This window comes from Oncorhynchus mykiss, chromosome 12 (genome assembly GCF_013265735.2).
Source record: "Oncorhynchus mykiss isolate Arlee chromosome 12, USDA_OmykA_1.1, whole genome shotgun sequence".
In the NCBI taxonomy this organism is placed as follows: Eukaryota; Metazoa; Chordata; class Actinopteri; order Salmoniformes; family Salmonidae; genus Oncorhynchus; species Oncorhynchus mykiss.
Window position 1 is genome coordinate 66,136,478 of NC_048576.1, and position 12,213 is coordinate 66,148,690.

The following is a 12,213-nucleotide window of genomic DNA, read 5'->3' on the forward strand; positions in this document are numbered from 1 at the left end:
TTATAGGAGGGATAGTTCAAAGTGTCATTAGCTATATGATTGGTGGCTTGAGAGGAACGTAAAACCATAGAGGTTGACTTTGAATAATGTAAGTCGTTTTTAGAGTGACCAAGACATCAAATCAAAGAGAAAATGTAATCTTTGTTAACTCTGTTTGTTGTGAATGTCCCTGTACAGCCATGATGGTCACCAGATCCTCCAGTACAGCGCCAGTGTCAAGAAGGTCATGTTGGTCGTGGACGTGAACAACTTCCAGTCGCCAGGGAAACCGGCGGAGGACGCTCACAATGCCATGCTCAACGTCACCATTCCCCCGTCGCTGATCTACTCAGCCTTTCGCTCAAAGGTAAGGGGTAGGGAAGCTGATCCTAGACCTGTGCCTAGGGGAAACTTCACCTCGGAGCCTCTATTATGGTGCGTAACAGAGTTAATTAGCTAGAAGGCTAACAGTTCTATCACTCCCATTGTTTTGCACGCAACGATGCTAATGCTAAGCTATGGGTAAGTAAACAACCACATCTTTTTGCTTCTCTGATTGGTGATTTATCCCAAAAATGACTAGTTCCTCTCTCCTCATGAAATGGTTGCCTATGTTCCACAGAGCAACAGCCCAGCCATCAAGTGTTCAGCAGAGGATATGGTTGTACTGTGTGAGCTGGGGAACCCATTCACCAGCAACCAGGTGGTAGGTTCTAGTTTAAACTAGTACTCTCCACTACTTCGTCTGGGCCACAAGTGAGATAGGAACATGGTACCATATATAGGGTTTTAAATGTGGATTTCTACCACGTTCTGTTTTCCAGGATCAGATCCAGATCATCTTTCAGACGTCTGAGATCAGTCTGGACACCAGAGAAATTCGCTCTACGCTGCAGCTTTCCACGTAAATGTCCCTCTCTTCTATGTACACTTCCTACTGTCATTACCTACGGACATCATCCCTCATCACAGCATGGCTTCTGGACTGACCCAGCTACAATCATCTGTAACATTTAATTGCTTCTCAACCTTTGTCCTCTCTCAGATTGAGTAAACAGAGCAATCTACAACCGCTGCCTCTTGTCATGGTGGTGGAGTATACACTGGATGCGTCTTTTGCACTGTAAGTTATTGGTTTTGAGTCATTTTAAGGGCATGTTTTGATTATAGGCATTAGGTAGCACCATACTGTATAGCACAGGGATCTGATTCAGTGTTACTGCCTCTATTCTAGTGCCCAGTACACAGGTCACACTCACTTCAGTGGGGAGATCATGGGAGAATCGGGCATGAAGACTGCCAGCGACGTCGGAAGTCCTGTGGAGTTCACATTCAAGGTTTTTTTATTAATTTTTTTTACCTAGAAAACAATCCTTGCTAGCATCTCTGAAGATCCTAAATTCACCTATGATGCCTCTCCTCATAGGTGAATGTTTTTGGGAAGCCACTGGTTAACCTTGGAAACCTAGAGGTGGAGTTTGATTGGCCCTGGGAGGTAGCCAATGGCAAGTGGCTACTGTACCTGACGGAGATCCAGACCAAAGGGACGTCAGACTCTTACTGTGTGCCTCCTGGAGCCATCGTCAACCCACTCAAACTCATGGTAAACCTGTTGGGAGTATTACCAGGGCTATTTCAGTGGTGTTTTGTTTATTCAGAATCCCAGTAGCTGGTATATTAACGTTAATGTGTCCCAATTTTATGGTTTCAGATGGAAATCTCAACTTCAGGTGCACAGTTGATCATGTTGTTGTCAATATGACACCTAAAAAACAGCTACTTTTAAGTTCCAAAATTATAATACTGAGTTATGAGGTCTGTGCCTTTTTGTCTGTTTTCTTTTTCCTCATAGTTACCAGAGAGCAAAGCCAGGAGGAGAAGGAAGCGAGAGGAGGGCTCCACAGAGGAGGTGCACCCCAGAGAACTCCAGGCCTCCCTCAATCTGAAGGGAATTCGCAAAAAGTCATTTAAACTGGTGAGGCCCGTCCCCACCATCTTATACATAAGCCTATGACCTGAAGCATTGAATTGTCTCCCTGAGCCAATACCTAGGCGTTTGGCTTAGTGGGCTAATGCTCTCCCCTGGTGAGCAGGAGACCTGGGTTTGAACCCCGCCGGTCACATTATGCACTCAACTGAAATGTGTATGCCCAAATAGTGTACTGGTGCTAACTCCCTTTCAACTGCTGTTGTCTGTAGGACTGTGTCACGGGCACTGCTCACTGTGTGAAATTCATCTGCCCTCTCCGCAACATGAACAACACTGCGACAATCATTGTCAGGGCCAGAGTGTGGAACAGCACCATGCTGGAGGTAAAGTCACCAAATCACAGTGGTCTAGTCTTAATGTGAACTTTCTCCTCAGCTTCATTAGAGTGACTGGAATGGGTGTACCAATAAAGTCCTGAAAACGTGTTGTGTTTCCATAGGACTACAGGGAAGCGTGGCGGGTGACAGTGAATGGCAAGGCCACACTGAAACTGGTCACAGACAAACCCACCATCAGGATGAACACTGAGAGCACAGAGGTAATGACGTCATACTGTAACAAAAGCTAGGCTACATCCATACTAATTTAAAGGCCATGATGATTACTGTATGATGATGATGATGTTGATGATGATAGTTGATACATGATAGAGGAGGAATATACAGAATAATAATTGAGGATACACTTTTACATATAGCCTAAATGCAGACATAGTTAATGTCCTCTGTTTGATATCCCCCTGTGTAGTTCACCCTGAATATAGACCCAGAGCTGGGGGAGGAGGCTACGTACCAGGTCCCCCTGTGGATCATCATCGTGTCTGCTGTCACTGGCATCCTCCTTCTGGCCTTCATCATCCTCCTTATGTGGAAGGTAACGATCCAGTATATTAGTTATTACAATGGTCTGCCAGTTAGGTCCAATTGAACAAATATCCTGCACTGACATTAGCAGCAAGAGGAGAATGGAGATTCAATTTCGCCTCCAACAACAAATCCAAACAAAACTGTTTGATGGTACGAGACTTCTACTGTCCACTGGTTCAAAAGGTCCACCTTTTTGGATCCACAATGGATCCTGTTTGACTTGTTATTCTGACCGCCTTCCCCTCCTCAGTGTGGCTTCTTCAGGAGGGCCAGCACCAGGGAGATGTACGAGGCCAAGGCCCAGAAAGCTGAGATGAAGACCCAGCCGTCGGAGGTGGAGAGGCTAACTGAGGAGTAGTGAGGCCCCCCTGTGGGCCTCTGGAACAATGCACTGGGTTTCCTCGGTAAAATAATAGTCCTTCCGTCTGTCACTCCTTTCAGCTTCCAACGGCTTTTTGCAGCTTGCAGTGGCTTTCCTTAACTTCAGTCTTCCTCTCTTGCTGTCAAATTATAAATGATTTAATGGTTTCTCTTAATCGAGAGGTTCTATCCACAGGGGTAAACAGCATTTCAGAGGCTGTGACTTGTCTGATTGACTTGTATATGTTTATTTAACTCTTTTTCTAACCCTTGCCCCATTGCTAACTATTTAGTCTCTTCTCCTACCTAACCAGCTTTGCCGAGCTTGAGTCTATTGGTTGTGTGGTGATTTGATCATATATTTCACATATCTCATGATAGCCGTGTTGACATTAGAAAGCTGTCAAGTATGTAAACAACAGCGGGACTGAGATTGCATCACAAAATGTATACCTGTGGCACCAATAGTAGAAATACTTTTCAAAATAACATGATAATACCCAAACGTCTACGCTATTCAAATGTTCACTTTGTGTCGTCTACCATTGTCCCACAGTGTGGCTTTTTCAAGCGGCCCAACCACTTCAAAATGATGCCAATACACCAGGGAGTGAAGATTGGCAAAGAGGAGCGCTACCAGGTAAATGAGGGATTCCTTATCGAGGAGCCAAATCCCAATAAAAGAAAGAAGCACTGGATCACAAACTGGACTGAAATGCAACATTACTACTGACTGATACCTTCAACACTACCACTACTCTTATTGAGAAGCTCCATCTCAATATGCATTGGCTGGGCGCAAGTCTGGATTTGTGGACATTATTGGGAACAGGACTGATGGTGTTATGACTACCACATTCCTTATAGTGTACAAGATTGAATGCTCTGGACCGAAATGTTATTTTCAAGAATTGTACTTTTAATGTTAGTTGTTCTGATGTCAACAAGATTATACACTGAGGGTACCAAACATTAAAAACACGTTCCTAATATTAAGTTGCACCCCCCCCCCCCCCCCGTGTCGAAAGTGTTCCACAGGGATGCTGGCCCATGTTGACTCCAATGCTTCCCACAGTTGTGTGATGTTAGATGGATGTGCTTCGGGTGGTGGGCCATTCTTGGTACACACGAGAAACTGTTGAGCGTGTAAAACCCAGCAGCGTTGCAGTTCTTGACACAAACCGGTGCGCCTGGCACCTACTACCATACCCTGTTCAAAGGCACTGAAATATTTTGTCTTGCCCATTCACACTCTGAATGGCACACATACACAATCCATGTCTCAATTGTCTCAAGGCTTAAAAATCCTTCTTTAACCTGTCTCCTCCCCTTCATCTACACTCATTGAAGTGGATTTAACAAGTGACATCAATAAGGGATCATAGCTTAAAATTGTATTCACCTGGTCAGTCTATGTCATGGAAAGAGCAGGTATTCTTAATGTTTTGTATACTCAAATGTGTTTTTTTTGTATGTGGATTGTAAAAGACTAATTTGAAACAGTTTTAGATTTGCTAAAAGCTCTTTATTTTTATCTTATGATTTGATCTTTCCAAATGGAACAGACTGATATTTGCACGTCCTGTCATTTTGTACTGTGGTTTGAATAGAAATGCTTTCAAAACTATTTTAAAACTATGCTTTTAAACTAGTATGTGATTTGTTTACATTAATTTTCTGATGTATTACACTGTATGAGCCCAAGTTGAGTGATGGATGTAAATGTGCCAATAGAAAGTACAGTATGTTTGATCCCAGTGGCCTAATTCTGAGGAATGGATCAGAGATCGACTGATGAAGTGGTTCACACAGTAGTGTTCCAAGGCACTACTGCCACTCCTGAACCAAGAAGAAAGGAACATGGAGAAGTTTCAATCACAGAGAATTGTGAGGTCGGGGTAATTTCAAAACGTTCAATGTACATGTATTGTAAACTACAGGTCTAATGGTTTGGTCATTGTCTGATTGCTTTGTTTGTGTGTATTCTGTAAAATAATATGATCAGTCTAGAAAATAGAGAGTAGGACTATAATTTCAGAACTCTCTCCTAACTATCAATGGCATACACCAAATTAATTTGGAACTGGGAGCACTGTGCTTGGCTGTTAACTGTATACATGTCTTTGTTAGTATGTGAAAGTAGGTATTCCCACATGAAAAAAATACTATAGCATATATACTATGTTATAAATACTACGGTATTCACTCAAGTGTTTGAGGACTTTACTGTAGTATTCACTGTAGTATTTACAGTTAACTATCATATAAATATTGTAGTAAATAGTATTTACTGTAGTGTTTTGCAGGCATAACTGTAGTATTTACTATAGTGTTTTTGTTTTATTCTCTTTTACAAAGAAGCAGAGGCTTTCTCCTTCAGGAAAACTCCTGGAGCACTACTACATTTTCCATAACCTATTGGTATCTGAATCGATAGTAACCTGTAGGGGCAAAATATATGGTCTATATTTGGCATTTAGGTTTCTCATTTTTCAATGGCACAAATTGCAATATGGGGGAAGGGAATAGTTATTTGCAAATGAAATACTGTAGCATTTACTGTAGTTCAAAAAGTGTAGTGTTTTTGCATACTACAACATTCTATAGTAAGTTCTACACATGATCAAGGGATACTACCGTGTGTAGGATAGTATACTACAGTTTGCTATAATTATAGTGCAAGTACTGTAGTATTATTTAGTAAGTATGTACTGTAGTAATTTATAGTAAACTGTGATGTTTTTTTTAATGTGGGTTGCTTAAAAAAAAGTGAAGTGTGAGCCTACAAAGCTCCCTAAAGGACAGCTATTAACAGCTGGTACGTGGTGTGGGAATTGGGGGCCAATTGCCTGAGTGCAGTTTAATGCTGTTCTGTTGTCTCTGTTTGTAGTTATTTGTATAGCGTCTCTGATGCTTTTTTCTATGTGTATACTCAACCATGATGGTTCTATTCATTATTGTTTTTTTCTGGTGTCTACTTCTGTACCTCATTTATATTAAAGTATTTTTACATGCTGTATGTTCCTTCTACACTATCATTTATAACACTACAGGTCCCCTGTACACAAAATTGATGTACAGGGGACCTTTATTTTGAAGGCTCAATATACATACATTTCACCGGAAATGATTCCCCAGTCAGAGGTTAAATTACCTCTCAATGTAAACAAGCGAGCTGTCGTAAAATTATCTGAGAGTTTATGAATGGAAAGAAAACTGACATTGTTTTGGTGTCATCTGTGCTGTGTGGAAAGTGACCGCGCAGAGGTGACCACACACACTTTGGAGGCAGGATCAAGTTAGCTAACAACTTGTAGCCAGCCGGAGTTAGCTAACGGCAGCTCGTTTTATTTGTATTTTGTTTAACCTTTATTTAACTAGGCAAGTCAGTTAAGAATAAATGGGTATTTACAATGACGGCCTACCCCGGCCAAACACGGACGACGCTGGGCCAATTGTGCGCCGCCCATGGGATACCCAATCACGGCCGGATGTGATACAGCCTAGGTAACGTCATAACTCTGTTAGGGTGGGTATAATTTGGAACGTTCCAACAGGAAATCTGTTCTAAAAAAGTACAGTACAAGGTTGCCAACAAACAACGCATACAAAGTAGCACGATCAACTCACCACGTAGCTTATTCTCAATGTTTGTCTATGGGCTACCAGAGTGAGGACAGACATTTTCGGAATAAACGTGGTGAGTGAAAGATTGAATGATATAGCCCTCTCTCTACCCGGTGTCTTATTTCGCCGCTATACAACTCTGTATGCGGTGTTTGTTGACGAAGTTGATGAAGTTTTTGGAACAGATTCTCGTTGGAACGTTCCACAAATTATACCAACCCATTCTGTAAAAAAAAATTGTTACATCTCCCTATTGTAAAAATATAAAAAATACACTGTACAAAATGATTTATTCACAGAATTGTTAAAGCTACTGTAGCGTAATAGCTACAGCTAAAGTTAACTAGCTAACTAACTAGTAGACCTGGTATGTCGCGCAACAAGTTCCCTCTGCCGCCTTTTTTTTTTACCAATGTTTAGTGACTAGTTTCAATATACTTTACTTTCGTAACTCACCAAAGTAAAGTTGTTGCTATATTGCAGACAAACCTTTCTCTGAATGCCTCAACTGTATATGAAGGTATGCATAGTAGACGACTAGCTCTGGTCCGTGCGCATGCGTTGGATGTACTCGCAGCGTGCTCTTATTTAATGTGAAGAAATTACAACTTTCTGAAAACACCCCAAGCTATTCCTGAGATACTTCCTTAGTAAAAACTATTTTAATTTCAAACTCACAAAAATTGTAATTACACACACAACTTCGTTTTACCATAAAATGTGGTAATTGTGATTGGCAGCCAATTTGAAGAACCAGTAAGAGAAAGTTAGCAAATTCACACGCCGAAACACGTGATATCATTGAAAAGGCCTGAAACTCTCAAATGTGCAACAGGACTTTACAATTATTATTTTTTTAAGTATGACGTCAATGATACGGGCCAAGAAATGATGTTCATTGGTGTGGACAAAAATGAGTTGCTGGGTCTCAGTAAATGATGTCTCATATCGTGGGGAACTTTTATTTTGAAGTTGTGTTACACATGGGCTTTTAATTAAACACGGCTCGTGCAATCCAGTATCCTTGGAAGGTCCCTACCTTAAAACACAGATATAACAAACATATTTGCTATCTTTGCTAAAACCCTAACCTTAAACCCAAATCCTTACCTCATTTTCAAATGCAATGGTGTTGGGACGTGCCAACCAGCCTAAATAGTACCTTCCTTACCCAAGTTGTCATGGTGACGACGTGTGTTTGAGGAAGGGGACACGGACTTGCATCAGGCTACAGCACAAACAACATACCAACAACAACGTCCAGATATTAAGATTGTTCATCAAAATAATACTAGCTAGCTAACCTAAAGCTCAGGTAAGTTCACCACCGCGCTAGCAATTAAAGATAATGTAGTCTATAGAAACCTTTATCTGGCAACATAGTTGGAGTTGATTCTCCAAGCAGTTCTGAGACGTATAGCCAGCCTGAAGACACGACGTGGAATTGGATAGAATTCTACGTCGGGCATAAACGTGTTTGGATCAGAAACATTTCCTCTCAAGACCTCTTCATGCCAGAATGTTAAATAAAATGGTATTTAACTGTGTGCTTGGTCCCTTTGCAGGTAGGGATGTAAGACATTCACAGGAATGTGTAATAACTTTTCAAAGCCCCGGAAAATTAGTGCATTCAAAGTTTCTATCACCTGAAGCATGTGCACAATATGAAAATACATGCATTCATACTTGCCAAGCTCGTGCATGTGTTTAACCACTAAGCAATCACTGGTTGATTCAACCATTGTTTCCACTCCATTTAAATAAAATGACATTCAACCAATGTGAAGAAGATGGTGAATTGACTTGATATCTGTGCCCAGTGGGTGCAAGGTCCTATGCATGCGTCCGGGGATAGAAATCTGAAGTCACTACTGCATTGAAAAGTTGATTTAATCATTCTTTCCTGTGGATATTGTCTCACATTCCTACCTGCAAAAAGACTGCACGGACAACCAGTAAAGTAAGTTCAAATATAATTGTATTCAACATTCTGGCTTGTAGAGCTTGTGATAGGACATTTTTCAAACAAAGATATGACATTAATCTCAGACTGAACCAGAGGTACAGTATCACAGTCTGATTGTCAGGCAATTCTGAGTACATTGTCTGTGTCACAGAACTAAAAAGAGATTCCATTGGTTCACTGGTCATGTCTTGTCTCACAGGATGGATGACTCTCCTGAGGTTTTAAACTTCTCAGCGCTGGAGCGGGAGTTGCAGTCTGCTGTTGAAGCAGACAAGAAATATCAAAGAGAAAATGATGCAAAGTTTCGTGCTCTACACCAGAAGGTCGGAACGTATGAGGAGTTTAGGTGAGATGGTTAGGTTGATTCTCTTTTCAATATAATATCCTACACACGGTTGTTTCACAAATGAATAGACAACACATGTACTATGTTTTTTCATCATAAATGATGTCCCATTAGAATTGAAATGTTGTCTTGAAACAATGAAGTCCAGACAGCAGACAGTTTGATGGTTTGTTTTGACCATCAATCCTCTCAGGGACATAGTCCTGGCATCCAACCTGAAACCACTGGACAGGAAGGATAAAGCTGGAACTCCTCGCAAACAGCCATGGAATGCTCTCGCCTCCACTGACAAAGGGCAGAACCAGACTAGCTGTGATGAAATAGGCCTAAAGGTTAGACTTCTGCCACCACACACCAACACAAACATCTCTCCATTCTAATAGCAGGATTATGTGAGTGGTGCTGCGCCACCTTGTGGACTGGCTGCACCACTATGTCATTTTATTATATTTGAAATGTAATTTAAGGCCAAGCACCACACCATATTAGGTTTTTTTTTTTCTCTGGATTGCTGTTAAAAATCATGGGGATAACCCTGTATATGGAGTCCAAGTTTTATATTAGACAGGATATATTCATAGTATAGGGCAGGGATGTTACCACACAGGCATGCAAAGCATATTAATGCAATCTGATGAACAAACAATCTCATTAAATTAGTAATTGACACACAATGTCTCCTATATGTTATTTTAAGCCTCAGTTGTCCGAGTTCCAGCCCAGGACAGCATCAGAGTTCAGCCGGGACTGGCGCAGGTTCGGCAGTGAAAACCCAGAGGATAAATACAGTCTCCTGCTCTCCCTAGGTGGAGAAGGCATTCGGAACATCTTCAGGGCTGAGGTGGGGTTCGGACTACTAGGGGAATTTCTTGTGTTCCTTTCCAGTGGTCTCCAGCCTGGGGATGAGGCCATGGTGATAGGGATCCTGGAGGGGCTGTCCAAGACCCCCAGGTTTGGCCTCAATGTGTGCCTCCTGAGCCGGGCTGAGAGAGAGGCATGTGGAGATCTGTTTCAGAACCTGAGGAAAGCATCAGCAGCGGGGAATAGCAGTGTCAAAGGATCCAAAGGGGATGTCATTGTCCATGGAAGTAATGTGGAAGAGATTAAAGAGACACAAGATGCTGAGCCAGAGACTCTGTTACCAGGACAGACCAGCGAGGCTGCCGGAAGAAGCAGTGATACTGAAACTTTAAATGGTATAATGCAGTTGTATGGGGTTCAAACGGTCTCTCCTCCTCAGTAAGAAACATTACACAAACCCATATTGGACTTATTGTTTTCAGAAATAACAATGACTGTTACTATACATTGTAGAGCTTTATGTGGTTGCAAAAACTTCAATATCGTTTGTTTGTTCTTTATTCTGAAATGTATAATATGTATAAGTTATATGAAGGACAATGTTCAGTACCATGCAATGCAGTGTCAAAGTGAAATGACAATAGCTACCATGGTAACCAGAGAATCTCTTTGTGGATCTCTGAACATTCTAGAATACGTAATGGCCCTTTCATAGCATATCTCGATAGACTAAGAATAACTTGAAGAGGACAACGATGGGGCTAGGGACATGATGATCCCTTTAAAACACATGTCCCTGTTGCTACTCCTCCTCCAGATCCTCTCTTTCTCCCTACTGTCTACCTATGAGGCCCCTGAAGACAAGGAGGACATTTTTGCCAGTAGGGCCTGTCCTGCCTTCCTTGTGTTTGACAATGCTGCCTATTTGGTTGACATGACCGTAGAGCTGCCCTGTCACTGTAAGCCTGAGGAGGCCCACTCTGTGGTGTGGTACTACCAGAAAAAGCTGGGCAGCCCGGACACCAGGGCCCTCACTGACTTCCAGGGCACCTCTGTGGTGGACTCATCCAAAGTGGGCCGGGGAGGGGACCTCCGGAGTAGGTTCTCCATCCGCCTCTTCAGCCTGCTCATCTTTAGGGCCCAGGAGGAAGACTCGGGCCACTACCTCTGTGGGACGACCAAGGGGGACTTCTTCTATGGTTATGACGTGGACGTCCAAGAGGCTCACAGGGTGTCCTTTCCCTGGAGTCGTGCCCAGAGACGGGGGAGAGCAGCAGCAGTGGCGGCGAGGGCAGCTTCGAGATCCAACCAGGATCTTCCACTCTACCAGGTGTTCACCAGCTTCTGGCCGTGGTCTGTGTGCGACCGCTGTGGCGTGCGGGGTGAGCAGACCCGCGTAGGACTCTGCTACGTGAAGAGCGACTACCTCCACGTGCGCTACAGGTGGACATCTCAGACGGTGGCCTCTTGCGGCTCCTCCGCTGTACCCCAACGGTTTGGCCTCACCCAGACCAACCACCAGGGGGCAGAGCTGGGGGTGCGGAGCTGCCAGGTCCCCTGCCCCCCCAAGTCCATCACCCAGCCAGAACACCAGGCCCTGCTGGAGTTCCTGGGCTACAACGAGCCAGCAGCTAATGGGGTCCCTGTCTACTACCACAACCACCCAGTGGACACCCCACTCATCCTCTCCTGCCCTGGAGCCAAACCTCAGCATGCGGTAGCCTGGGACCAAGGCTCTAGGCCTCTGTATCGCTCCCAGTACATGGAGGGTCTGAACGTGACCTTCCGTCTGTTCATAGACACAGGCCACCACCTGCACTTCAGCCCAGCAACACAGGACGACAGAGGGTCCTACTACTGCTGGATCCAGGGGAAGAGGGCTGCTGAGATCAGGCTGGGGGTTTACTACCGTCTGGGCCGCAAGCGTCTGCTCTCTGACCCTGAGTCGCTCTATGCCCTGAGGATTATTCTCCTCTGCTACGGGGGGATGACTGGGGTATTTGTTTTGATAGTGCTGTTGAAGTATACTTGGCGCACAGTAAGACCAAAAGTAGCCAAATACTAGAAATCTGCTTGCCACTTGATGAGATTTATTTTTGAGTTATTTTGAACAAATCATTTTGTGAAATGTATGATTGTCTTTACGTCCAATTTGTCTAAATCTTAGCTAAAGAAATAAAGTGTGTTAATAAAGTGTGCTCATGATGTAGGAATGTGTGTAAAAAAAAAACGTATGTAATTGCCTACCCTATTGGATTTTTGCCTTATAGCCAATAGG

The 12,213-nt window shown here is 43.1% G+C and overlaps 3 protein-coding genes across 8 annotated transcripts in view; all 3 read left to right on the top strand.

Annotated features, from left to right (window-relative positions):
- Positions 1–6,212, top strand: part of LOC110538062 (integrin alpha-3) — a 37,347-nt gene extending 31,135 nt beyond the window's left edge. The window contains exons 15-26 of one of the 4 annotated variants that reach the window (XM_021624623.2): positions 178–346; positions 496–501; positions 602–685; positions 804–883; positions 1,025–1,102; positions 1,214–1,316; positions 1,406–1,582; positions 1,832–1,954; positions 2,179–2,292; positions 2,409–2,507; positions 2,717–2,842; positions 3,752–6,212. In XM_021624623.2, the coding sequence (XP_021480298.2) occupies positions 178–346; positions 496–501; positions 602–685; positions 804–883; positions 1,025–1,102; positions 1,214–1,316; positions 1,406–1,582; positions 1,832–1,954; positions 2,179–2,292; positions 2,409–2,507; positions 2,717–2,842; positions 3,752–3,928 (1,336 nt within the window). In that variant the 3' untranslated portion in view covers positions 3,929–6,212. Of the gene's footprint in view, positions 1–177; positions 347–495; positions 502–601; positions 686–803; positions 884–1,024; positions 1,103–1,213; positions 1,317–1,405; positions 1,583–1,831; positions 1,955–2,178; positions 2,293–2,408; positions 2,508–2,716; positions 2,843–3,085; positions 3,220–3,751 lie in introns of those variants that run through there. The other 3 variants (XM_021624625.2, XM_021624624.2, XM_021624626.2) reach the window with 3 other exon arrangements.
- Positions 6,213–6,349: 137 nt separating this feature from the next.
- Positions 6,350–10,444, top strand: LOC110538065 (coiled-coil domain-containing protein 103). Of its 3 annotated transcripts, none has more exons than XM_021624633.2 (4): positions 6,350–6,702; positions 8,988–9,134; positions 9,328–9,466; positions 9,832–10,444. In XM_021624633.2, exons 1-4 carry the CDS (start codon positions 6,596–6,598, stop codon positions 10,375–10,377), a joined length of 939 nt encoding a protein of 312 aa, XP_021480308.2. In that variant the 5' UTR covers positions 6,350–6,595; the 3' UTR covers positions 10,378–10,444. The 3 variants fall into 3 exon arrangements, with proteins under 3 accessions (XP_021480308.2, XP_021480309.2, XP_021480310.2); XM_021624634.2 differs by lacking the exon at positions 6,350–6,702 and adding an exon at positions 6,728–6,895; XM_021624635.2 differs by lacking the exon at positions 6,350–6,702 and adding an exon at positions 6,922–8,137.
- Positions 10,445–10,648: 204 nt separating this feature from the next.
- LOC110538064 (Ig-like V-type domain-containing protein FAM187A) lies at positions 10,649–12,128 on the top strand. The gene has a single exon (XM_021624632.2). The coding sequence runs from the start codon at positions 10,705–10,707 to the stop codon at positions 11,998–12,000; it is 1,296 nt and encodes a 431-aa protein (XP_021480307.2). The 5' UTR covers positions 10,649–10,704; the 3' UTR covers positions 12,001–12,128.
- The last annotated feature ends 85 nt before the right edge of the window (positions 12,129–12,213 follow it).

Bases quoted from the DNA above. Each gene is read 5' to 3' on its own strand.
- LOC110538064 (XM_021624632.2), top strand. From the start codon at position 10,705: ATGATGATCCCTTTAAAACACATGTCCCTGTTGCTACTCCTCCTCCAG.
- LOC110538065 (XM_021624633.2), top strand. From the start codon at position 6,596: ATGGGTATTTACAATGACGGCCTACCCCGGCCAAACACGGACGACGCT. The intron at 6,703-8,987 runs GTAACGTCATAA...CTTGTCTCACAG, and splicing joins CCGGATGTGATACAGCCTAG to GATGGATGACTCTCCTGAGG. The intron at 9,135-9,327 runs GTGAGATGGTTA...CAATCCTCTCAG, and splicing joins GGAACGTATGAGGAGTTTAG to GGACATAGTCCTGGCATCCA.